The sequence below is a fragment of the Caretta caretta genome, chromosome 21 (assembly GCF_965140235.1).
Source record: "Caretta caretta isolate rCarCar2 chromosome 21, rCarCar1.hap1, whole genome shotgun sequence".
NCBI classification, from domain to species: domain Eukaryota; kingdom Metazoa; phylum Chordata; order Testudines; family Cheloniidae; genus Caretta; species Caretta caretta.
In genome coordinates, this window is record NC_134226.1 from 14,849,267 (window position 1) to 14,875,898 (window position 26,632).

The 26,632-nt window shown below is 51.2% G+C and overlaps 2 protein-coding genes across 5 annotated transcripts in view; one reads left to right on the forward strand and one right to left on the reverse strand.

The window, feature by feature from the left end:
- UBE2T (ubiquitin conjugating enzyme E2 T) overlaps positions 1–23,918 on the forward strand; it is a 47,495-nt gene extending 23,577 nt beyond the window's left edge. Inside the window, exon 8 of the mRNA XM_075121916.1 lies at positions 23,508–23,918. Within this exon, the coding sequence (XP_074978017.1) occupies positions 23,508–23,513 (6 nt within the window). The 3' untranslated portion in view covers positions 23,514–23,918. The remainder of the gene's footprint in view (positions 1–23,507) is intronic.
- The window catches only part of LGR6 (leucine rich repeat containing G protein-coupled receptor 6), a 203,903-nt gene continuing 177,436 nt past the window's right edge, over positions 166–26,632 (reverse strand). For all 4 annotated transcript variants that reach the window (XM_075121912.1, XM_048826916.2, XM_048826917.2 and 1 more), the window contains 6 exons: positions 25,065–25,136; positions 23,530–23,601; positions 21,395–21,520; positions 18,142–18,302; positions 4,158–4,238; positions 166–3,062 (listed from right to left, as the gene is read on the reverse strand). In XM_075121912.1, the coding sequence (XP_074978013.1) occupies positions 1,825–3,062; positions 4,158–4,238; positions 18,142–18,302; positions 21,395–21,520; positions 23,530–23,601; positions 25,065–25,136 (1,750 nt within the window). In that variant the 3' untranslated portion in view covers positions 166–1,824. The remainder of the gene's footprint in view (positions 3,063–4,157; positions 4,239–18,141; positions 18,303–21,394; positions 21,521–23,529; positions 23,602–25,064; positions 25,137–26,632) is intronic.

The following is a 26,632-nucleotide window of genomic DNA, read 5'->3' on the forward strand; positions in this document are numbered from 1 at the left end:
TGGAGTTGGCCAAGTCCAAAGGGTTCTGTCTCAGACGGTGTTGGTTTTGCCTTCTCTTCTGTACCCCCAAAAGCTTATTTGCTGAGATGCTAATGTTAATGATACCTAACCAACCAGTCATGGTTTTTTAACCCTGTTCTGTGGGAAAACTGCAGCACTTTAAACTTATTTTAAAATTACAATTTATTTTTCTATAGCGTCTTTCATACAGGATGCTTTACAGTTCATATACACAAACAGGGTGAAGGAATGGTCAGCAGGGCAGGGAAACTGGTTATATATAAATATACACATAATATACACACGCACGCATGCTGGATATTATATATGGCATCATATATACATACAATAACATATACATGGTGTATTAAAGGCATTACATCCAATTCAGAGTTTCTCTTAGTACAGGCATGTGACAGATGGATGTGTCCATGGTTTGTATTTGATATAGGGTAGAATTAATGTTAAAAATAAATGATCAGAATGATATTAATCTGGTGTCCTTTAAAAGCAGACTGTGCTTGACGCAGACTAACACCTCCAGTAAGACAATATCCCAGAGCATGGTGGCTGATCATGTTAACACTGATTCAGGAGAACAAATGGCAGGCAGCCCGGAGAGTGGGAGAGGATGCATATTTCGGCTAATAAAGAACTGGGGAAAAAAGATCTGGAAGGGTTTATCCATAGAAGCACCGAGGCCCAGAGCCTCAAATGTATTTAGGGGGCCTACTGCCCATTGAGACCAATGAGAGTTAGCTGCCTACGTGCCTTTGAGGATCTGGACGCTAGAGTAAGCAATCACAAAGCTGTCCTAGCCCTTTAAAGGGAGTCGGGCTCAGCCATGCCTGTGACGGGTCAGCTACTTGCCTGCAGATCCTGCCTGGCAGGGGAGCAGACGGCCCTATTTGTTATTAGTTCCAGTGGGAAGGGGTCAAAGGGCTGTGAGAGTGCCGCTGGAAGGCTGGCACTGTGGAAGGGTGGTTGTCTCCTCTAGTAGGCCCTGGAGAAAGGCAAATGCAAGGCCCCAAATTAACGGCCGCTTTTGAAAACGTTGCCCTTCATCCCCTCCCTTGGTTTCCCCAGCTGCGTAACGGGGAAGGCAGAGTTCTGACTCCCCTCCCAGGGCACGGCGGCGCTCACCGGAGGGTGTCTGTAAAGTGTCCTGCGAGGTGCGAAGCCTGAGGATTCTCCCACCTGCCGTGGGGTTGCAATGGGTTTTTGCTGCCACTGCTGTGGGTGCTGCCTGGTGCCACTTCACTCCCACCTGCTCCACTCCCTCACCCATCCTCTTCCAGAACACGCGACCAGCAGGACTAAGTGTGGGCCAGCATCACAGCTTGTAGGGTCAGAGGGCAGCAAGCTTGGCAAGAGCTCCGGCTCCACCACAGAGGCTAGGGGGTAACTCCCTTGTGGGGGGGAGGAATCTCCCTGGACTAGAAGCATTTTGGTTCCTTACCTGCAGGTCCTTCCTGCTCTGTGACTTGGTATGCTAGGAGTCTGTCTAGGGAAATCCCAGGATGGGGAGTCTCTCTCGCTCTCTTTCTGGGCTCAGGGGGTCCCCTGTTATGCAGGGGCAGAGGGGACACAGTGTTTCTTTGTGCGTTCATGCACTTGTATCCTGCCATGAAAGCCCTGAGCTCTTGGGATGGTGACTAGGCTGCGCTGCCAGGCATTGCTCTGCCTGTTGCCCAGGGTTATGATGCGATGGGGGCATGTCGATGCCTGACGTAGATCAGCCTGCGTCTCGTCCCCCCAAGGCTGGGGGAGCTCTTGTTTGGCTCATTTGATGAGGGGCTGCCTGCGTGGCCGGTTGCGGGGTGTTTATAAGTGAGACGTGAAGGACGGTGCGGGCAGAGAGGGGAAGAAGCTGACCCGAAGGCCACTGCTGGCTGGATCCCTGCTTTCCGAGGAAATCAGCAGCTCGTCGTCGGTCAGGCAGGGGTGGCGGGCAGAGTAGCCACTCTCTTGCCCCTTGGCACCCATCCTCTGCTGGCAGGGGATGAGCGTCACCGAGGGGAAGCTGTAGGCATCCAGGACCGGGTGCACACCCAAGGCGTCGGGCACCTCAAATATATGATCGGCGTCCGAGAAGGTCACTAGAGCCTGGGTGGAGTCGTATGAGCTCTTCTCCGTGTCATCTGAGGCGTACGACTGGGGGCAGCTGCCCTTGGTCTGGCCCCTGTGCCGAAGCAGGCGCAGGTCGTCTCGGAAGTGGGGGTTGAAGAGCAGATAAAGCAGGGGGTTCAAGCAGGCAGGTAAGGGCAGCACCACCAGCAGGACCGACTTGATGACCTCTGGGGTGATGAGGAAGAGGTTGAGCATGGAGGAGAAGGTGAGGAAGGCTACTGGGCAGTAGAGGAGACAGTTGGTGAAGATCAGCCAGGCCACATGCTTGATCATGGCACAGTCCCAGAGGGTGTCGAACTCCCCTTTCAGCAGGCTGCAGTAGAGCCGGATGTAGGTGCCCGTGATGATCAGGAAGCAGAGGGTGTTCCCCATCACCAGGGCCACCATGAAGCCCAGGGTGGAGGATTCCCCGTCGGGGACGGGGGACGGGAGGCAGAGCGGGGACGCACCATACTCCCCCACGGAGAAGAGCGGCAAGGCTGCCGCTGCACAGGACAGCATCAGGCAGCCCAGCGTGGCGGCTTTGACGCTAATGAAGGAAGGTGACTTCCCACACAGCCGGAAGCAGGAGACTGAAACGCTGCACTGCACGGTGGCCAGCGTCAGCAGGAGGATGGCGGCCTCTGAGGCGAAGACGGACAGGAAGCCCGTGGCCCTGCAGCCCGCCCCCGTCTCCCACCTGGCCCCGTACTTGGCAAACTGTCCGTAGGTCAGGGCGTCGACGACAGCCAGCATGCTGCAGTAGACGCCCGTCAGCATATTGGCCCCGGCTATGGAGCCGATGACGAACTTGACTGGCGAGAGGTAGCTGGGCGAGGCGAAGACGGCCAGGCTGACCAGCCCATTGCAGAGCACTGAGACCAGCGCGATGGCCCAGACCCCCAGGCGGATGATCCAGCTCTCAAACAACTGATTGCAAGGCTTGAAGGGACCTGCAAGGAAACGAGGCCCAACATCATCGACCCTACTGTCGCGTCGCTGATACGGCACGTCGGCCTGATCCCAGCCAGGGCTTGACCCAGCCGGTCCCACTCCTGTTCAGCGCTACCAAGCAGAAGTGGGTCAGAACAAATGCCCTAGACCCGCTCGAGGGCACCTCTGACCCAGGAGACGTTCCAAGGGCCCTGTGCTTCCAGTGTTACCCCTGAGGTCTGCCCCAATGTCCTCTCCCCCCAGCTGTCTAAGGAGCTCTGGTGCTGCCCAGTGGATAAGAGCACACTGTGTATAAGGAGGAGGTGAACATTGCTGAGCAGGTCAGGGAGTGCAGAAGCGGGGAGGGCTGTGCTGGCATCTGTGTGCATGGCCTGGGATGTGTGGCTTGAATGTCAGCCCTTTACTCTGAATTCATAAGTTTATGGAAGGGATGGTGTGATGAGACTGTCTACAATGGCATGGAGCCGGTCTGCGATGGCTAGCAGCAAATATCTCCACCAGCCAGAGACGGGACACTGAGTTACTACAGAGGATTCTTTCCCAGGTGTCTGCCTGGTGGGTCTTGCCCACATGCTCAGGGTCTAACTGATCGCCATATTTGGGGCTGGGAAGGAATTTCCCCCTGGAAGTTCAAGACTAGCTTCTGCAAAGCAACCCACATGTGCGGGAGCCTTGGGTGAACATGTGAAGCACTGGCTGCTCTGTGTGGTACCAGGGTAGGTGGTTTGGCCTGCAGTTTCCTATGCTAGTGTGTGATGGGGCCAATCCAGTCCCCTCTTCTGCTAGGACATACAGCCTTCCTAGGCATGGGCCCTAGTGCAGGGAAAGGCTGGAAGTGGGAAGAGCTCTGTAGAAGGATGGGGCTGCCATGAGTCCTCCCTCTCCACCTGGGAGGGCACTAGCTCCATGGCTTCAGCCTGGGAAAGAGGAATCCCACTGCTGCCCCCAGGACCCAGCCTGGATTCTGGTCTACGTGTGTATGTAGCGAATGGTGGGATGTAGGGGAAAGGCCGTGGGAGTCAGCTGCATTAGAAGAGCCTCGAGTCTTATTTCTGTGCTTTAGAGGAGGGGTCTCCCCTCAGCTTGCTGCTCACCAGGGCTGGGTGTGCACTGGATGGTGGGGTGCAACTTTGACTCCTCAAACTCCAGCTGGAAGTCGTCTATGTCCAGGTCATCTAGGCAGGAAAAGGAAAAATGGAAAATGAGCTCAGAACAGAACAGAACACTGCAGGGACACAAGGTCAGTGCCAGGCCGGTGCCGGGAGCTTTTCAAAGGTTACAAGGCCAGAAGGGAGCACTGTGATCATCCAGTCCGACCTCCTGCTTAGAACAGGCCACAGACCTGCCCTGAGTTAATTCCTGTTTGAACTAGAGCAGATCTTCTAGAAAAACATCCTGTCTTGATTTAGCAGTCGCCCATGTTGGAGAACCACACCATGATCCTTGGTAAGTTATCATTACTCTTAAAAATTTACATCTTATTTCGAGTCTGAATTTATCTAGCTTCAACTTCCAGCTATTGGACGTTTTACACCTTTGTCTGTTAGACTGAAGAGCCTGTTATTAAATATTTTCTCACCATGTAGGTACTCACAGACTGATCAAATCACCCCTGAACCTTCTCTTTGTTAAGCGAAATAGATTGAACTCCTTGAGTCTCTCATCATAAGGCAGGTTCTCCAACTCTTTAATCATTCTTGTGGCTCTTCGAACCCTCTCCCACTGCCTGTGTTTGTGAGATCAACCTGCACGATTAAAAGGGATGTTGCGGTCTTGCTTGCCCTTTGTGTTGCGGGTAGAGGGTGCATGCCCCTGGAGAAGGCTGTTGAGTTGGCAGGGAAGCCAGCCCCTCACCATTTTAAAAACGAGTCTCACAATATTTGATGTTTTAATTAAAGCCCCAGGTCCCAGAATCATGCGATTACATGGGCATCTCAGCTTGCCTTAAAAAGAAAGTGGATGTTCCTAGCCCTCTTGGTAGCAGAGAAAAGCCTGAAAATGTGACCCAGGAGTGTCAGCTCCATGGGGCAGGGTCTGTCTTTTTGTTCTGCCTTTGTACAGCACCTAGCACAACTGTTATTGTTGTACGCCTGGAGCATCTAGGTGCCCTAGTCTTGGGACAGGATGATACAAAAGGTGGTCCCTGCCCAAAGAGCTGACCATCTAAATATGGTGGGGTCTTGACCCATGCCTATGTGCTACGGTAATACGCATTAATAACGATAGTAACCTAAAGACTCAAACTGGAAGGTAAAGACAAAGATCCCAAAGTTTGTTTATTTATTTAAAATCTCACAATGTTTTGGGGCCCGGCTCCCCATTTTTGACCATTTTGGAGTTGGTCCTGCTGAATTTTGCCAACGGAAACCTTTGCGGGTTTTGAAGTTGGGCAACTCCGTGAGCCAGTGGGTTCTGATCTCAGCTGGGCCACTGTAAATATGAAGCTGGTTGGATCGGTCTTGGTTGCACACAGGTGTAAATAACCTCCGAGTCTGGCTTGCTGTGTGCTCCTCTGCAACTGCACCCTGACCACAACTCGTTGGCTGTCTTGGAGGAGCAGAAAGAGACTCCCGTGCTGGCTGGAGCAGCACCTGAGAGGGAGTGTGTATGGGGGGCTGGGGTGTGTGTGTGTGTGTGATAGAATGCAGCTGTAGTCTCTATGTTTCAGAGGAACAGCCGTGTTAGTCTGTATTCGCAAAAAGAAAAGGAGTACTTGTGGCACCTTAGAGACTAACCAATTTATTTGAGCATGAGCTTTCGTGAGCTACAGCTCACTTCATCAGATGTTCATCAGCTCATGCTCAAATAAATTGGTTAGTCTCTAAGGTGCCACAAGTACTCCTAGTCTCTATGTTCGCACCCTGAGGGCCAGGTCTATTCCTGGTGTAAGAATCAGGTGCCTGTGGTCTAATCCAAGACCTGCTTTTCTCCATTGCCCCTCACATATCAATGGCATCTGGCCCCAAATAACCCAGTTGATTGCTGCTAATCCTTAGCTATGGAAACACCAAAACCAGGGTGAGTTCTCCCATTGCACCACCACAATGCACAGCACCAGCTGAGGGGCTGCCATGGCTGCACACCCTGGCTTGGATCCCTTGTGGGGGTTCTCAGCACCCCTGCTTGGGAGCATCTCACCACAGCCCACGTTTCCTGCCTTGTAGGTCTCGGGGAGACTCTTCAGCCAAGCCCCTAGGGCTAGATCTGCAGAGATGGGCTCCTCCACGTGAGGGCAGTGGGGTGGGGGAGGTTGTGGATGGGGGTGGCTGCACAATGCAAGAAGCAACCATTGCTGGTTGCAGAGGCCATGGCCAAGGGAACATAGGGCCAGACTTACAAAGGTATTTAATTGCCTAGAGATGCAGATACTCACCTAATGGGATTTAGTAAAGGGCCTAAACACCTTAGGGACCCAACCCAATAGGCACCTAACCTGCTTAGGAACTTTTGACCATCCCACTAGGGTACCTGCCTGCATCTTCAAGTCCCTAAACCCTTTGTAACATTTAGCCAAGAGTATTATTTAATAATAATAATAATGATGATAAATAACGTGCTGCCTTCAGCACCTCCCGACAGATTCTGTGGCCTTCTTGGTTTCAGGAAGCCTTGGAAAAAACTTTTCATCTGTTTGCCCAAGCATTAAAATATCACTGCTGCTCTGGAGTCTGGCAAGAAAACACCCAGAGTGGGGTGGAAAATATTTCCTCCCTTGCACTTTACAGTCTCATAAACCCATCGAGTCTTCTTCTGCTCTCAGGCCCTGGCACACTGTGTCTTGATCCCCTGACACTGGAAGCCTTCAGTTTCTCTGGCCCAGCTCTTTCCTGTTTGGGAACGTTGCTGTACGAAAGGCCTCGACGGCTTTGCATTTAACAGATGCTCCATACTGCAAGATGGTCCTGGGCCAGGGCAACCCCAACCAAGGCAGGAAATGTAAACTGGGAGTTCCTCTCCTCATTGGGAACATGGGCACACGTCAGCTGGGGAAGCGCTGGAATAAATGAGCTATTCCTCAGTGAGTGGGAATATTCTAACAGTGCCCAGCTCTGTTCTAGCAGGGCAGGTTGCCTTAGTTTTGTAACATCCCCATATGTGTTTATTTGGACTCTGCTAAGGGGCCTACAGGCCTCTGGGCATGGGTGCTGAGAAGATCACCCACTGGCCTCATGGCTGGATGGGCTGATCCCAGGAGCCTGAAAGCACAGCGTTGGGGCGCTAATCCGTAGAGCAGAGGGCAGAGCTAACGAAGAGTGACGCTCTCTTCGATATTTCTCACTCCGTATAGATCTTGTTTTCTGCCATAACCAGGGTTCTCACACCTCATAATTTATGAATAATGTTATGAATGAAAGGCACCCTGGCAAGGAGCTGCATTGCTTTCCTACGGTAGCCACATTACAGCTCCGAGCATGTCAGCAACTGGGATAGAAGAGGCTGTGTTGCCCAGCTGTCTAGACAGATGATCTTCTGCTGTTTGTTTAGCTTGAGGTGCTAAAAGCGCAAGCTAGGCAATATGTCTGGAAAAGGCGCATATTCCCATAAACATCCTTTAGTCAAAACAACGCAAGTACACAAAGAAGCACCATGTGTTCTCTTTGAAACTGGTGTCAAAACTCCGATTGACCTCCATGGGAGCAGGGTCGGAGATGATGCAGGGCGCATGCAGAATCCATTACAAGTGGGAATAAAAAGCCAGTCTGTGTTTTATGTGTGACTGTCGCAGATGCAAAGTGCCACTCAGGCAGAAGTGAGCTACCCGGTCCAATCATTCACTGGGAACAGGAATTTCTACAGCCAAGAGAAAGGGGGTCTGGTTGGGGTCCTGGAGACAGCAGCCAGTCTAATTCTGAATTGACAAAATCAGCTTGGTCAACAGTAACCACACAATGGGACCTAAGGTCCCTCAGTTATTTCCTACTCTTCGTATGGGGGAACAGCGGTATCCCATGTCTTTATTAGCACTTGTATTACGCTAGCATTTGGGAGCCTCAGCTGAGATCGGGAACCCACTGTGTTACATGTTTTACTGACCTACAGGTGTGACTAGAATGGGGCAATTATTTTTGGTCAAATAATAAAGTTGCCCCCAAATGAAACTATTTGGGAATTCTAGTTGAATTTGACGAATAGTTTCGGACGAATAAAAAAATAGGGGAAACCTCCTCCCCCCTCGACAGAATTAAAATGGTTCATTTAGACATTTTTGAAACAAAATGTTTTGACTTTTCATTTCAACATGATTCATTTCTAAATTTCACTCCATTTGTTTAATTTTTTTTAAAAAAGGGTAAAAAGCACCCAAAAAGTAACGAAACAGAATAAAAAAACAACAACAAAAATTTGTTTTGGGTCAAATGAAACATTTCATTCAACCTGAAATGAATTTTGTTCATTTTTGTTTTGTGCTGGTAAGAAAACCCAAGAAAATTTCATTTTTGGTTTGAAAGGAAGTGATTTTTATTTTATTTTTCAGTTTGTCCATCAAACTGGAAAATCAGTATTTGCTCAGCTCTATTCTTGATGGTCCCTGCCCTGAAGGGCATATGTCTAAATAGTTGACAGGTTCAATCTCAAATACCACAGCACGGCGGCTGCTGGTGAATGGTGACCTTTCACGGATGGTAACTGTGCATCAGATAGAAAGACGGAATGCTTTCTCTCCCGCCAAGTTCTGATAGTCTGTTGGTTTTAGAGCATCAGGCTTATATTTTATGGCCTTGCTAATTTTTGCTGCCATCTTTGTTGTCCTTTCTCCTGCCAAAGCTGTGAACTCAGAGAGACCAATCACAACGGGGCAAAGCAATGCCACTGATTTCATCCTGCTCTCGAAGCTGATGGCTGCTAAGCAAAACCTGGTTGCTACATTTAGGAGGCTAAATAGAAATAGAGCTCATTGGGAGGCAGTGGGGTTTAGTGGATAGTGCACCAGACTAGGAACTCAAGAGATCTGGTTTCTATTTCTGGCTCTGACCTGGTGGTTGACGTTGGACAAGTCACTTTGCCTCTCTGTGCCTCAGTTTCCCCATACTGGCCTCCTTTGTCATGTGCTTTAAGATCTACTGATGAAAGGAGCTAGTTATCATTTCAAAACTTGCCCCTCAGCCTTTCTTGCAGGCTGTCTGACAGCAATGAAGTGGCTGAATGCAAATTGTTATATGCTGCTGCTTCCTTGCCTTCATCATGTCCCAACCATCAGGGTCGGTGGCTCTCATTCTTGGTCTCCAAGCATTCTTGTCCAGTGGGTATTCCAAGTTGACACCAACCTTTTCCATGTCCTCCTTCAGCATCTCAAACCACCATTTTCTAAGTCTTCCTTGTGGTCTTTGTCCCACGATTATTAGCTCTGGTACTCTCTGGCCATCCTATCCCATATTTTGTCATCTCACATGACCAACCATATCAGGTGATACTCCCTCAGCTTTTTCATGATGGGGGCTACCTGCATCATGGCTCATACCATTTCATTGCATAGCCTATCAGCTCTCATCTTACCCAGGGTTCTCATTTCAGCAGTGTGCAGTGATTGTTCTCTCTTTCTCACAGGCCAGCCTTCTGATCCATACATCATGGCTGGCCTAATCATGAATTTATCACTTTGCTCTTTAGTTTACTTGGCATATCCTTCAAGCATAGAATTCCCGTGAAGCCCCTCCATTTCAACAAGGACTCGTCACACGACTCCTAACATCCACATTCATCACTCAACACTGAACGAGCTATGGAAGTTGTTGCACAGACATGAACTGAATACCACCCTGTTTTACTGGCTTCTCGTTGTCCCTCTCAATGGAGCGTTGCATATATTTAGTCTTTTGTTGGCCGACCCATAAGCTATTTTCATCTAATGCAGCCCTCCGTAGTTCTCAGTCCCTTTTCGGTTCAGATTTATCTTCATGGCACAATCTAATGTCATTGGTGAAAAGCATGCTCCATGGAGCATCTCCCCTAATCTACTGAGTCAAGGTGTCCACCATAGTCACAAACAGGAATGGGCTTAAGGCTGATCCTTGATGTAGACCCACCCTCCCAGGGAATGACTCACTGTCGGTGCAGTTTCTTCTGTTCTCTCTACTGTTGTGCTACCCTCCTACATGTCCATGACAGTCTGAACATATGTCTCCAGAAGATTGCGTGGCCGCAGGCACCACCATAACAATTCTCTAGGAATTCTGTCATAGGCCTTCTCTAAATCCACAGACAATAAGTGAAGTTTCTTGCATCTCTCCCTGTGTATCTCCTGCAATGTTCAGGCTGCAAACATTGCATTCATCGTTGACCTTCCTGGCATAAACCTGAATTGGTGGTCACCTGCTTGATACTCCAACTCCTCCTGAAGTTTTTCTCCATAATTCTTTCCAGTCATTTCATCGTGTGATTCATTAAGTTGATGGTAGAGTTGCCAGGTGTCCGGTTTTTGACCGGAACACCAGGTCGAAAAGGGACCCTGGCAGCTTTGGTCAGTACTGCTGACCGGGCCATTAAAAGTGTGGTTGGCGCAGGGCTGGCAGGCTCCCTACCCAGCTCCATGCGGCTCCCCGGAAGCGGCAACATGTCCCTCAGCTCCTAGGGAGAGGAGCAGCGGCGCCTGCAGGTGGAGGCAACACGCACCAAGCAGAGCCGCCTGGCCACGCCCCCACCTAGGAGCCGAGGGACATGCCGGTGCTTATGGGAGCAGCCCGAGATGAGCGCCACCTGGAGCCCACACCTCTCACCCCCTCCTGCACTCCAACCCCTGCCCTGAGCCCACTCCCTCACCCCAAATCCCTCCTGGAGGCCTCACCCCCTCCTGCGCCCCAACCCCCTGTCCCAGCTTAGAAACCCCCCAACTCCCTGTCCCAGCCTGGAGCCCCCTCCTACACCCCAAACTCCTCATCCCTGGCCCCACCCAGAGCCTGCACCGCCAGCCAAAGCCCTCACCTCCTCCTGCATCCCAACCCCATGCCTCAGCTTGAGAGCCCCTCCCACCTGCTGAACCCATCAGCCCCAGCCCGGAGCCCCCTCCTGCACCCCAATCCCCTCATCCCCAGCCCCACCCTAGAGGCTGCACCTCCAGTCAAAGCCCTCACCCCCTGCCCCACCACTACCCTCTGCCTCAGGCCGGTGAAAATGAGCGAGTGAGTTAGGGTGGTGGAGAGTGAGCGACTGAGGGAGGGGGGATGGAGTGAGCAGGGGTGGGTCCTCGGAGCAGGGGCAGGCCAGTGGGTGGGGCAAGGGTGTTCGGTTTTGTGCAATTAGAAAGTTGGCAACTCTAGTTGATGGGTCGGTAATTACTACATTCTTGCACATCTCCTTATCATATACTCAATGGCAGGGACCAATGTGCTCTTCCTTCACACATCAGGCATGTTTTCAATATGGAAAATTAAATTGAAAAAAAAGTTTGTGGTCATCCCCACTCCCCCATGGCCTAATGCTTTAAATGCCTGGACTGGTCCACCATTGGGTCCCACTCCCTTCCCACGTTTCATCACCTCTAGCATTGTCTGAAGCTGGAATCGGGCTTCCTAGCATGGGTAGACAGTCACATGTTAACTCTGCTCAAGCTAGCATGCTAAAGGAGCACTATGGCTGCAGTAGCATGGGCAGTGGCTCGGGCTAGCCACCCAAGTACAGACCCAGGGGGTCCCGGTGGGTACGTACGTGGGTGACTAGCCCGAGCTGCCGCCAGTGCTGCCCTGGCTAGGCTGTTATTTTTAGCATGCTAGTTCAAGCAGAGCTTGCACGTGGCTGTGTAACCGTGCTGGGAAGCGTGCTCCCAGCTACAGGGTTAGATTTAGCTAAATTTTCCGCCATGGGAATAGGTCTTGTAAGGTTGTTGCTTGTGCGTACTTCCCTCAACGGTTTCTTCATATTCTCCCCATTGAACAGTTTCTCAAAGAACCAATTGTCACCACGTACTGATTTCCCCATCTTCCATCAGCACTCTTCCGTTCTCACAGTTGACACTTCACAACTCCCAAGTCCTCTGTGCTTATCTGCCTAATCTTGGCTAATCTATAGATTCCTTTTTCCCCTTCCTCCGTTAATAGACTTGTGTATGAGGCTTTAAACGCCTGATCCTTAGCTTCCACATTCACGGTTCTCGGCGTTTTCTTTACCAGAGTGTATTCCTCATAACTTTCCACCGTTCTTACTTTCTGCCATCGCTGAAACCTTGCCGCCTTCTTCTTTACTGCTTCCTGCATATTGCTGGACCACTGCCATCTCCTGGCCATGATATTTCCCTCCTGTTGGTTGCCCACAGAAGAAACTTGTTCACTTTCTGTAATATGTTTGGATATTTCCCCCCCAGTCTTCACTGGTATTATTGTGATTGGTTTGGTCATTGTCCAACCTCCTTAGAGCCTTATCCTTAAATTTCAGACTTATCAGTGAGCCTCCACCACTTTATCCTTTGTTCCACAACTTGTCTTTTGCCCTGTAGCCTTTTCATCTGGAAGTCCATGACAAGCAATCTGTGTTGCTCTGCTGTCTGCTCTCCTGGGATCACGTTACAGTTTCTCATGTTTTTTAGATCTCTTCCTCTTTTCAGGAAGTAGTCAGTCTGGGATCTGTATTTAATTAAGTTCTCAGGCCATGGGCTCTGGCTAACCCTAAAGTATTCTTCAGCTTCACTTCTGGTTCCAAAGTCTCATCCTCCATGACAATTGTTGTAGCCGTCACTGTGTTCTCAACATGTCCGTTGGGGTCAGTTCCAATAATCAAGTACTCACCTTGTGGTTCTTCACTTGGCACTCGGTCCAGCGCTATCTTCTCAGAATTTCTTCTTCTCAGTCGTACAACCAAACCCCAGCATGTATCTTTGTTCTCTGCCCAGTGCTATTCCAACTTTCATCAGAAGGTCACTCTTCCCTTGCATTTTCACTACCTTTTCCTGTAATATTTCTGCTCTGACTATTCCTGATCCATTCTGCCTTGCTTCTGAGCCCTGATACATTGTCTTGTAACCCTCCCAGATGTTCATGGATTTCAATCCCTTCCATTTTGTCTTTTTGTATACAGGCAATGTGCACTGTCCTTTTCAACGTCTTGGCCACTTCGCTTGATTTCACAATCATTGTTCCCACATTCAGGGAAGCCAGACGTAGTTCTTTAGCCACATGCCCAGAATGTGGTGGCCTTTTGCCATTTTGCACAGCTGCCCGGTGAAGCGGTTGCCCGTCATGTCCAGGGGACGCCCTAGCATTGTACTGAAATAAGACAAACACCCACAGAGCACGTGTGAACGACACAACTTTTACACACCAGCTGGTCAAGTCAGATGCTCTTGTTTTGAAACTGGAGTCCCTTCTCCTAGGTGGCTATGGTTAGGTGCCAGGGCTAGTGAGCCCCATCTGCCTGGAGCAATCTGGTTGTACGGCACCAGTCTCCTGCCTTTCACACCATTGCTACAGGCTGCAGGGCAAAAATCCTGAGTTATTTGCTCTTAAGCAAGAAGCTTAATCTCTGGGGGGAAAGGGCGGAGAGCTTTGTTCCTTCTTACTGAGGCACTTAATGTACTGTCCTTCTAAATTCATGTACCAAGGCCTGGCTACAATTGCTGAAGGCCACAAAGGAGGCCTTGGGAATAAAACAGTAATTAATACATTAAAATAGCAATTTATACATGTGTTTAAAAAACCCACACAAGCAAAAGTGAGTCATGCACAGGAGATGCAAGGGTCCATTATTGAATGTTTAATGACCGAGACATGCCAGGGCCATGCCTAGCTAAGGACATGCTTGCACAGTCCATGCACCTTCAGACCATGGGAATTATTCTAACAGGCATTTAGCATAGGCCTAGGTGGCTCTTCCTCCCTCTGGGCTGCCAAGACTCTCATCCCTCAGAATTGTTCTGCGTCACTCCCTGGTCCTAATACCTTTGGGACACACTAAGAGGGGTCGGAATCAATCCAGCTCAGGGCTTCCTGGAAGGTGCTGAACACCCTTAACTCTTATTGACTTCAACGGGAGTTCAGGGCGCTCAGCCCCTGGCAGGATCGGAGCCTGACAGAGTAGCCACTAAGCGATCCAATGGCTCAAGTGGCAGTGAGCGAGCTAGTCCCCAAAAGGTGGGGATCTGCCGGGAGCGTCGCTGAGACTCACAGTGCAGCCAGTTCATTTTACATTTCATTGAACCGGCTGTAATTCGCCGGGCCAATGCCCCCGCTGCGTGCGCCAAGGTCATTAAAGTATGGGACACATTAATGTTGGGAAAAATGACCAGGCTGCGAAGAGGTTCCTGCCGCACTGATGTTAACACATGGTTCTACGTCACCTACTCAGGGTTACTACCCAGCTTGCTGTGCTTCCTGGTCCTGCCACACTAACAAGAGCTAAGTTTGTTAGTTTCCACTCATGAAGCTTATCCACAGGCTCCAACAGATCGGAGGGGGGAGGGGATACAGACTGCACTGGTAAATAATGTGGGGTCTATGGACCATTTTCATAGCTGTGTACACATAATTCAGATCAATATCATAGAGTCATAGACTAACAGGGTTGGAAGGGACCTCAGGAGGTCATCTAGTCCAACCCCTGCTCAAGCAGGACCAACCCCAGCTAAATCATCCCAGCCAGGGCTTTGTCAAGCCAGGCCTTAAAAACCCCTATGGAAGGAAATTCCACCACCTCCCTAGGGAACCCATTCCATTCCATATCTATTCATTTTGTTTCAAAATTTGCTTCTAGCAAATTTTCCAAAGGAAATGTTTCCACTGGAAAATGCCGAGCCCGTTAAATGGAAACATTTTTTCGGGAATGTGTCGATTTTATCAGCATTTTTATGGGAAATGACCCAAACCTTTCATTTTGAGCTGAATGTTATGATAGGAGTGGATGGGTGAGATTCTGTGGCCTGCGTGGTGCAGGAGGTCAAACTAGATGATCATAATGGTCCCGTCTGACCTTAGTATCTATGATACTATAATTGCTAATATAATATAAAAGTTGAAATGGTTCTACTAATATATAATATGGTCAAAATGATAAAGGCAAGAGTTTGGAATAGTTCATTTTGTGTAAAATGAGGCGATATGGACGTTTGGTCCCTCTTTGGGGCTACATGAAATTTTGAAATCTCAGATTTTCCTGCAGTTGGGAATTGAGCAGCTCTGGTTTTTTGAGCAACGCTGCTCACCTCCTGGCCCAGGGGTGATGGCATAGCAACCTATGAAATAAAAATGGATAGAACCACGCTTTCAATGCGGCATCATCACATGGGATCTGCTAACCCTGCTCTGGGCTAGCATAGCATGCCTGGCAAGGCAAGGGTGGACCGTGCATTCTCCTTTGAGTTGCAAAAAAAGGCCCAGCCCAGATTCTGCACTGCGTACAACTGTTGGGGCCGCACCTCCAACACAGCGGGCGCCTAAAGCGAGCCTTAGGCTTCAGCGTACAAGGGCACAGCGCCAGTGGACTCCTGGGCCACCTCCCTCCCTGCTGCTGGTGCAGGAGGCATGGCCAGGGCTCCCTTATGTCTGACTGATCACCTGCTACTGCGGTGGGCAAACTTTTTGGCCCGAGGGCCACATTGGGGCGCGAAACTGTATGGCGGGCCAGGCAGAGAAGGCTGTGCCCCCCAAACAGCCTGATCCCTGCCCCCTATTTGCCCCTTCCCACTTGTCGTCCCCGACTGCCCCCTCCTGGGACCCCCGACCCAAACCGCCCCCGCCCAGGATCCCACCCCCTATCCAACCCTCCCTGTACCCTGACTGCCCCGACCTATCCACACCCCTGCCCCCTGACAGGCCCCCCAGGACTCCCATGCCCTAGCCAACCCCCCCGTTCCCCGACCCCTGACCACCGAGAACCTCCGCCCCATCTAACCACCCCCTGCTCCCTGTCCCCTGATTTCCCAACCCCACTACCGCCAGGCGTGCGCCGCTGCTGCCCCCTTACCATGCCGCTCAGAGTGGCAGGAGCTTGCAGCCCTGCTGCCCGCACGGCGGCGTGGCTGTGTGGGAGGGAGAATAGCGGGCGAGGGGCCGAGGGCGAGCCTCCAGGGCCAGGAGATCAGGGGCTGGGCAGGACGGTCCCGCCTCTAGTTTGCCCACCTCTGTGCTACTGTATCAGCCATCTGGCAGCTCTGTATGCCAGGAGACCGGCTCAGTTCACAACAGTCCCAGGGGTAGGGGAGTAGTGTCGCCTTCTAATGCACCGGGCACTTGTTGGCCCAGAAGGAGGATCGAGCCTGATGTGTTTCTCCTTTCAAGGCACTCCAGAATTAGTCAGTGTGCGTGGGGTCACGTATTTACACAAACACGTAAAAAAACCAGTCTCCCGGCTGCATTGCAAAATGCTCTTTCTTCGCGCCATAGGTTTGGATATCAGTAGCTAAACAGGAACTGTGGGTCTCCTCTTTTTATTTGCCTTTATTGGAAGGCTCCCTTCCTCCCCCCTCCCCCGCCACCCCAAAGGATCCAGCTCACGCTGCTGCGGAAAGCTGCCAGTGTTTGCTCGGTGTGCAACAAGTATCGATTCCTGCAAATACTGATGCATGTCATCAGGGTGAAACCTACGATGGCAGCTTTTCAGAGTGATAAAAGCAGAAGCCATGGGATAGACCCACGGTCCCTCAGTTTTCAGGCAAATTGGGCTGTGCATGTACATTTTAGAGAACTTTGTTAATTAAAGGCAGGTCATCTGGGTGTGTGTGGAGGGGCTTTATCTCAGGAGACCCTTGACTGCATGATCCCAACTTTGCACCCTAAAAGGTAATCTGCCTATGCATGTACATGCGGGAGTACTTTGAGACAGGTCACTTGGGAGGAGAATGTGTCTTGGGAGCCCGCCTGATCAAATGACCCCAAATTTACACCACAAACCGTACCCCAGGCCCTCTAACAGCACACCAAATTTTAAGATGATCTGAATGTGCCAGTTAGTTTTAGAGCACTGTAACCAACGGGCTTGAAACTGACATGCTCCGGTACTGGATCTGGATTGCAGCAGCCTGCATACCACTTTATGCAACCAGTCTAATAACTTTGGAAATATTGCAGTCAGTGGCTGGTTTTTGGTGTCGTTCACAAGATGAGATCAGGGGAAGTCTATTGATGTCAATTTATGTGGCTCCTGCATATATATACCTCTCATTACATCTCTGGTCATTAAGAACCAGAACATTTTAGAGGCTGGTCATTTTTGGGGTGGGGGGAGGGGGAGAAGGATATATCTGCTGATCCACTGCACCAAATGACCCCAAATTTTATCAGCAACTCTATTCCTGGCTCTCATGGGCACAGCAATTTTCAAGACATGTGCATTTTACAGCACTCTGAAAAACTGGCTCTGAAACAGAAAGCTTTGTTCAACCTTAACTATGCTATCACTTCTGCATAATCTAGCCCCAGCCTTTATCTCCTCTGAGTCCACAGGCTGACAGTGTTTGACGGATGGAGCAGTGTTTCCTTTTATTCGTGCCTGACTGTGGGGCACTTTTGCCTGGTGTTTCGATTGCCAGGCACAAAAGAGTCGGTTTTCATTGTACCCTCGGCGTTTTCCAATCCTTGGTCCAGCTCTGCGCTTTCTCATCCTTCTTTATTCTCTTTCAAGCAGTATTCACCCTGAGCATCATCCTTATCTGGTGTGTTACACTAGAGACAGAGACGCTGTAGGATCAGCATTCTGCCGGGGAGTTACACTGTCACAGGAATACCAGATGGCCCAGTCACTAACTGAGGTCAGCTTGTTTGAGGGGAGAAATAGTCCTGAAGCTAAAAGAATCATGGGAGGGGACTGTTCTCTCCTAAATGTGAGGCCACCATGGGGCCTGCCCCCCAGCTGCTGTCACGATACAAGCCATTCTGTCCAATCCAGGATATTTTGGAGATTCCAGCCTAGCTCCACTGGGCCCTTAGTAACACTGATTGCAGCCCAAGGTGTCAGCATTCACAGGAAATGATACACCCCCGACCAGCCGGACATGGAAACCTGTGGGCCTGCTTCTATTTTACACTGATCTAATGCCATTCACTGCCTTCGCTGGGGTTCTTCCTGATGTACCCCAGTGTAAGAGAATGCAGAATCAGGCCCAAATGTACAGCCAAACCTGGCCCATGAATTGATCACAGCTCAGCCTAATTTACTTACAGTGGTTATCAGCATGACCCGGAAACAACCCCATGCTCCTCTTGTAGGCATCCTCATCTTCCGGGCTCATGTCTTCTGTCTCCCACTGGCTGGATACCTTGAAGAAGTTGCTACAGACTCCATAGGCGCAGCACTGGTAGGCATAGGGCACTTCTAGGATTCTAGGGAGGGGAAAAGCAGGTCTCTTAGCTACTTCATGTGGACTGTGTTGGAATTGCAAGCTATCGCTTGAAGAGAGAGGAGAGTTTCCTGCTTCTGCTTGCAGGCAATGGGGCTCTATAGCAAAGCCTGCAATGTGGATCAGTCTGGAAAGAGGCAGCTTAAAAGCCAGTTTGGGAGAGTTGTGCCTCGCTGTCTTAGGGAGCAGCCTGTTTTGGTTCTCTCTGCTTTTTGGATTCTTGTGTGTTATCGTTCTGAAGTCCAAGAAACAAAGTCATGTTACGTTGCAACCTTCCAGTGAGGTTTCTCTGTGTGTGTGTGTGTGCTGGGAATGTAACACTTCACTGCTCGTGAAACCCAGGGCCTGATTTCCCATTGCCCTACACTGGGTGCAAAACGCGACTAAACCAGGTTGGGGGCCTCTCTGCATCCTCTGCCCTGCTGTAAGTGACTCAGCCAGCACAGGGCAGGAGTAGGTGCGTGTCCGGTTCCTGACCCGGTTATTACACATGTCCAGGATCCAAAGTAGAAGTTAAAAGCAAGTATTTAACCTCACGGCACGCTGAGGAGCATTGTGACAACATGGCTAAGTGTCATGCGCGCACTCCCCATCTGCACCTTGCTTTACAAGTAATAGCTCATGACACCCCTTGTGAGACAGATGGATGAGCATGCACCTATGCGTATGTGTCTTGGGGGGATGTATTTTTACCCTTTGTGCCGACTGTTTTGAAGGTGCACAAACTACAGAGCAGCCCTCAGGCAGTCTGCTACGAGAGCACCTCACACTGTGGCTTAGTTTCAGAGGAACAGCCGGGTTCGTCTGTATCCGCAAAAAGAACAGGAGGACGTGTGGCACCTTAGAGACTAACCCATTTATTTGAGCATGAGCTGAGTGACCTTCCAGCAGGTGGAGTAGCTCATTCTCCTGAAAATGCCACTTAGGATCCCAGTCCTCAGGCCAGGCCTCCGCCTTTTACTGCTCTCAGCCCACAGCGTGCCTCCCTTTGGAAAGTAGCTAGATGCTCAGCTCCCATAACAGCCCCTAGATGATTCCCCAGTGCTACTGCACCTGCCCAGGCTCTTGAGAACATTGCGTGTGCACCTCACTTAGGCGGAGGCATCGAGAGGGTAGCTCTCCAGCATGGTGATGGACTCACAAAAAACTCTGAGTGTGAGGGGGGACTCGGGCACAGGGGTTAGATTAGAATCAGAAGTTGGGGATACCCCCGCTAGCTCTGCCAGCCCGATGGCTCTGGGCCACGCTCTGCCAGCCTACTCAAGGAAGCCTGGCTATGTTTCTCGAATTCACCAAGATACCTGAATGCAGCTGGCTGCTAATCAGAAGCAGGGCCAGTAATTCCATCCTGTATTACAAGGTCAATTAAACCGCAGCTGAATATCATCAGGGTTAAATATCAGGGCTATCAGGCTGAAACAGCATTTTCACCACTGACAGCAAATGCCTGCTTCATTTCTGGAAGCCAGTAAAGCCTGGCAATCCAAGTGAGGCAGCCGTCAGTTTTTCAGGCAGTTAAGGTCTTTTGACAGGATTAGTAAATCTGGGGAAACTCTATAGTCTAAAAGTATGGTTTTGTTTTAAGTTACCAAACATTTCTGGCCGAGCCCTGGGAGGTGATGGGAACTCTGTATACAGATCTGCTTCCTGTTGTAAACTCCAGATTAAATCCTATTACCAAAAGGTGGTAAGAAAGTGAAGATCCTTAGGAGGTGGCTAAGAACTGTTTCCAGATGCCCCCATCAGAAAGGGCAGCAATTAGGACTGAAACTGTCTCTCTAGCACCAGCAAGCTGATGTTTTGGAAGGACCAGTAGGTGCACAGGCTGAGTCTGACTCCAAGGCCCACCCTCCCCATGTCAGTTACTCTGATGTAAATCCAAACCAGCTAAATGGACATCACTAGGGTTAGTCTGGATTCACACCACTGCAAGGGAGAGCTGAATTTGGCCTGATGTCACTGCATTGTATTCGCCTGCATGTCAGGGCTTATCCCCACCAATCCCTCAGCTGTTAACACCAACATTGTTAAAAAGGGCCTCTGATGCTGGCAGCCTCCATTTTTGGAAGCCGAACTTGAGACCCTCTGGGCCTGATTTGCACAGGTGCCGAGACCCCACGGTTCCAGCTGGAGTCAGTGGGAACCTTGGGGCATACACCACCTCTGAAAACCACCCCACAGTGAGGACTCCCCAAATCAGAGGCCACTTTTGAAAAATGCTCCGAGTCAGGGTATGAACGTGGCTCATGCACTATCCACAAAAAGAACAGGAGGACTTGTGGCACCTTAGAGACCAACCAATTTATTTGAGCATCAGCTTTCGTGAGCTACAGCTCACTTCATCGGCTCACGAAAGCTCATGCTCAAATAAATTTGTTCGTCTCTAAGGTGCCACAAGTCCTCCTGTTCTTTCTGCGAATACAGACTAACACGGCTGCTCCTCTGAAACCTGCAATAGCCACAGCTCACTGCGCACCAGACAAGGGGACGGCGCTAAGAATTCACTGCTAACACAGGTGCTGAGGCTCGCCACAAAGCCGGCATTCCCAGTGCAGAGGTGGCCTCTGTGCCATAGATTCATAGATATTAAGGTCAGAAGGGACCATTATGATCATCTATGCAGCATTGTCTTGTTTAGCGGCTTAATGTGACTTCCTTCGGGCAGCTCATTAATCCATAGCAGACAAGACACGGCCACACAAACAGCATTTACTGAAGGAAAGCTGGATGTCATTAGCTAGGACTGGCTTCTGAGAATGTTTTCCGTTCAGAGATGCCGCAGGCTCATGCTCCTTGCTTCATGAGCTCCGCTTGTGTGTGTGTGTTTGGCGGATGTGAGCAATGGGACGTTAAGCGGAACATCAGTTTCCCACGGAAGGCTTGGAAGGATGGATGCGGAGTGTTAGCAAGAAACCGGGCTTTCTCAACCTGCCGGCCAGGAGGAATGGCAGGAAAATGTCCAGTAAACAAGGAGAGCAGGCGTCTGATTGAAATAAACAAATAAAGGCCCATTGGCGAGACCCACTTGGAGCTCGGAGGATAAAGGTGAACCGGGCACCCAGAGCAAAACCGTACCTCATCTTAGGGAAGCTTTCTTTGCTGAAGGGCTCAGACAGCGCTGGGTTGCCTTGGAGCTTCAGATGGGTCAGTCCACCCAAACCATCCAGCGGCAGGGTGACCAGCTGGTTGTTGGTCAAATCTCTGTTGTAGTGAAAGGAAGGAAGAGCAGCAGGATTAGGGTTTTGCTGATCAGAGGTGTGTTAACCGAGAGAGGCTAGACAGCTTGGCAGATGGCCCATGGTCATCTTGACCTGGTGGATGTCCAAAATTTGATACAGAAATGGAGAGGGCAGGAAGTGTTGCTGGGCGCTGACTGGGGGCCAGTCCCAATTTGGGGATGAATGAAAAGATACAGCAATCATTAGGGGAGTGCCATCTCCAGGGGTGCTGGAATGGGGGGGCTGAGGGGCCATGGCTCTCCCACTTGTTGAAAGTGGACAGGCCTGGGCCGTCCCCTTTTCGCCACGGGCCCTGCCCCTGCCCCTCCTCTTCCCCCTGAGGCCCTGCCCCCCCGCCAGGCCAGAAGCTGGAGCCAGGTCGGGGTAAGAGCTGTGTGGGCAGCTGTGGCAAGCTGTGGACCCTCCACCTGCCCTGGTTGGGAGAGCTGGGGGGCGGGGATATGGGCCAGGGGCTGCTCCCAGGCCCCCCCATCCCAGGCAAGTGGAGAGGCCCGGGCTTCTCGGTTCAGCTCCAGCTTCTGGCTTGGCCAGGGGGCGGGGCCACAGAGGGGGCGGGGCCTTGTTGCCTCCCGCTATTACAAAGACTCTGTCGCTGCTGGCCATCGCTGTAAACTCTACTTCGGTTTTCTGCCTTGCTCTCGTAATCACGGGATTAGAATGTCCTGATCTGCTCCCTCACTCCCACCATCCGTCATGCCCCATTTTCTTGAGGTCTTTTAAAATCAGCCGATTTTCTGGGCTTAGGTCTTGGAAGGCCAATTAGTGGGGCAAAGCACTGTCTCTGCAATTTTCCACATGGCATCAAAAGTAGGGTCTTATCCCTGATTGCAATCACGTACGCAGCTTGCTGACGCCTGCCCATTCATTAGCTTTGGCGATTTGTTCATCCCTTATCAGCTACAGCATAGACAGCCGCAGCCCAAGTGTACTCATCCTGCCCTGCTAACGTGCCTCAGTCCTGACCTAGGGTAAGACTTTGCTTCAGCTCTCTAGTGCAGGGGTCAGAGCGTGTCCCAGTCAAACTCAGCCCTTGGCTCCCAGCAATTCTGGGGACTGGATACCTGTCCGTTAGCAACAGAGACCAATGGATCCTGGCACGTAAACTACTGAATGGTCACCAGACGATGATGACTCTGAATCGATACCCATCCCCTGCTACGTTTAAACTGGCGAGCCAGGGCTAGCTTCACGGCAGGATCATGGCAGGGAAGAAGGCCGGCTATGAAGAGGAAGGCCCCAGATCCTCAAAGGTATTTAGGATCCTAACTCCCATCGAAAGCAACCCTTGAGGAGCGGGGCCTAAGACCCGTGTTGATATAGCATCCACTCTGCTCATTAGCAAAAGGCATCTAGGGAAAATATGGACCCCATGGGAGGTAAATGGGCAGGGACCTTGAGGGTTTATACCTATCTCTGCAGCATGGGGTGCGGGTCACTTGCTATGATCATCTGAGTGTCTCACCAAATCCAATCCCTGCCACTGTAGGCCTTGGGCACTGGTGAACCTTGGTCCCTCCTGTTCTCTGCCCGTGGCATGTAACAGTTTAGTCCCCTGAGGGCAGTAATGCCTTGTTTTAATTCTGGTTGTGGAGCTTGGGGTGGAGGCGGCTGGGTGGTGTTTAAGGGTGTGTGATTCACAGGTCAGACTGGATGATCTGTGTGTCCCTTCCAGCCTTAAACTCTGTGACTCTTTCTGTAGCTTCAAGATTTCACTTGAGAGGCACTCTCAGTTGCATGTGTTTGCATTACTCGACAGCCATCATGCGGGGCCCACTGAGCCATCCTGTCTGCCAGTCTGTCTGTGTAGGCATTTATACCACACTCATCACTGGTGTGTGTGAGCATCTTTGCCCGGCCCCACTTTCTGCGAGGGAACCTGAGAAATTGTTGCAATTATGTTGCACAAAATTATGCAATTTCACAACTGCACTTTCCTTGTCCCACTGCAGGAGTAATCTCGAAGCAACTTACAGCTTGGTGAGCGAGCGCAGGGTCGCAAAGGCCTCTGGATGAATCGACTGGATGTAATTCCAACTCAGGTCTCTGCAAAGCAAGTACCTGGCGGTGAGGGTGGCTGAGGAGAATGGTGGGGTGCCTGTGAATGGGGAAGCTATCGAGATTGGTAGGCCAAGATGTGAATCGCAGCCACTACCCATCCAAATCTCAATGTCCAAGCTCCCTTGGTTCTCACCACGCTCTGGGGAGACCTCTCTCTTACTGAGGAAGGCCAAATTCTCATCAGCCCTGAACGGATCCCCAGTAAAACCTTCTGAGTCCCCTCCACTGGCGTGTGTGTTCTCCTGATGAAGTGAGCTGTGGCTCACGAAAGCTCATGCTCAAATAAATTGGTTAGTCTCTAAGGTGCCACAAGTACTCCTTTTCTTTTTGTGAATACAGACTAACACGGCTGTTCCTCTGAAACTTTTCTCTCCCATGTCCCTTCTTCCCTCCCCCCATCCTCCCCCAGGCTGCTGGGACTCTGGGCGTTATCATTGACTGTCCCGGGCTCTCTCTTACGGGGAAGCCATCCAAAATCAAGCTAGGCTAGATCCGTACCCCCTGGAGTTTTGGAATCCAGCTCTGTTAGCGCAAAGGCTGCACAGCCCCTGTCAAGGCACAAGTTGGCTGGCCCCTGAGGAAAGATTCCCCTTGGGTTTCTTTCTGCAAGTTTGGGGACTTTTGCATTGAAATACTAAACTCCGAGGTACTGACAGTTCATGGCTTCCCCATAGTGCCAAAGCAGCAGGCTACTGGCCCAGATACCCTCTGCTCCCGGTACAGTGACACTGCAGGGAGGCTCCCAGGAATGGGCAAGCAGGGCCAGAATCTGTAGGGATTGGGTGTGCAAGTGTGTGTGAAGTGCTGGTGTGTACGCATTAGCATGCATGGTGCGAATGGATGTGGTTAGGGGGCAGTTGTGTGTCCATGTGAGTTTGTGCGTGTGTAGTTGGTACACGCGGGACATAGTGAGTGAATGTGTGTGGTGTACAGCATCTGTGTGCAGCTGGTAGGTGTAGTCAGTAGTGCGTAAGTGTGCGTGGTTAGAAGGTGTGAGGTGTAGCGTCTGTGCGTTTGTGTAGTTAGTACAGGTGTGGCATAGCGTGCGTGTGTTTGTGTGTGGTTAGCATGCGAGGTGTGTATATGTTTCTGTGGGGTTAATATGTGCGGTTAGTGTACGTGATGTGTGTACGGGGGGGGTCTGTGTGTTCGTGGTGCACACATGCACATATCAGAGTGTGTGTTTTCTGCACCGTGCTGCATCCACTTCCACGCACGGCCATGAGCTGCAGCCAGCCGCTGCCAGAGCCAGCGCAGTCCATGAGTTCTCTGTCCCGCGGCCCCTCGCTTCCCCTGGGCACCCAGGAACCTAGCAGTGCAAGCAAAGCTTTCAGGGCTGGGACTGCGTGAGCACCTTGCACAAACCTGGCAGTGAGCCCACGGTTCCTCTCCCCCCCAACAAAGAGCCCCGCGGTTCCCAGTGCCGGCGGAGCCGGAGCTGGACTCACATGGAGCGGAGGGCCACGAGCTGCCCGAAGGTGTCTGCTCTGATTTCATGGATCCTGTTGTGCTGGAGGCCTCTGAAAAGAGAGAGGCTGGCATGAGAGAGAGGATCTCTCTGGGCCCCCGGCAGCAGAAGAAAGCTTGTCAACCCTGCTCTTATTTCAAGGGGTGAGCGGGTCAGGACACAAAGCAACCCAAACCCAGCCCTCTCCCAAGCGCCTCGCTGGGTGTCAGACAGCGCTCCCTTTCACGCACCCCCCCTCCACCGCACAGCAAAAGAACCGTCTGTCTGGACTTGTCAAAGGCTCTCGCGTTCTCAGCCTTTCCAAGCTGCTGCTCCCATTCCATGCGCCATCCCACCATGGAGCTTGGGTGCTCCACAGCCATGCAAAGCTTGGAGGTGGTGAGTCAGGATGCGCGCCCCAAATGTCAGCCTCTTTGCTATAGGGCTGGACAGTGACTGACCCTAGCGTGAGAGAGTGAGTGTGTGTGTGTGTGTTCACACACACGTGCAAGGAGCAGATGCAATCCAGCCCTTCGCAAAGAGCCATTCAGAGGTGCGCGCGTTGACCCACCATCTCCAAATCCCATACTTTGCACCCTCTTTAAGTCTCAGCCAAGTGCCACGTGCAATCCCTGTCCCTGCACTCTCCTGAATGCAGAGACCACGTCTCTCTGGCAACCCAGGGCACAAGCCACCCAAGGGGGTGGGAAGGAATCAGGGCCAGGGCTGGAGCCACGCTGCATCGGCTTATGGAACCATACACTCCCATGCACTCCGTGAGGTGCGATCCTTCACAGAGCGCTTCTCTGCACTGCCCACAATACCAGCTAGTATTCGCAGCCCAGGCTGTCTCTAAGTCACACATTCAGAAAGGCCAGAGGAGCCATTCTGAGCATTTGCTCTGACCTGCTGCCTAATGCATATCAGAGAACCTCACCCAGGGATCCCTGCATCCAGCCCATAACTTGTGGTCGAGCTAGAGCAGTTTCTAGGTAGAGACACCCCATCTTGCTGTAAAGGCTCCAGCTGATGAAGACTGCACCACGCCCCCTAAGGGGACTCTGGGCTTCTCAAGCAATACCACCTGTCCTGCTGTGAGCGGTGAGTGGGTGTCCTATCTTCCCTTCCTCTTGCCTACTGAAACACATTCAAGCATCTCATCTTCAGCTGTAATGCTTTGTAGGACTCACCCTCAGCCCTCATGTCTGCCTGCTCCCCTGCCAGGTCTCTGTGCTGTTCCCGAGCATCTCTTGGTTCAGGCTGTCTGCAGACTCAGGCAGACCCCATGACATCAATTACACTCAGTTTCTATTTTCAAGGTTTTCTCCCCAACCATAAAGGCTAGACACATATCATTGTAAACAAAAGGTCCAATTGCGGAGCACAGCTCCGTGGCAAGTGGGTGCATTCCACAGCCAGTTCTGCAGCTGTAGAATCGCAGGACACCTGGGCCCAAGGCACAGTCAATGGGATATAGGTACCTAACTTGCTTAGGCGCTTTTGAAAATCCAAACCTTAGCTACCATGGTGATAGGGGTCCTATTAATGCCATCAGCTGGAATAGATCAG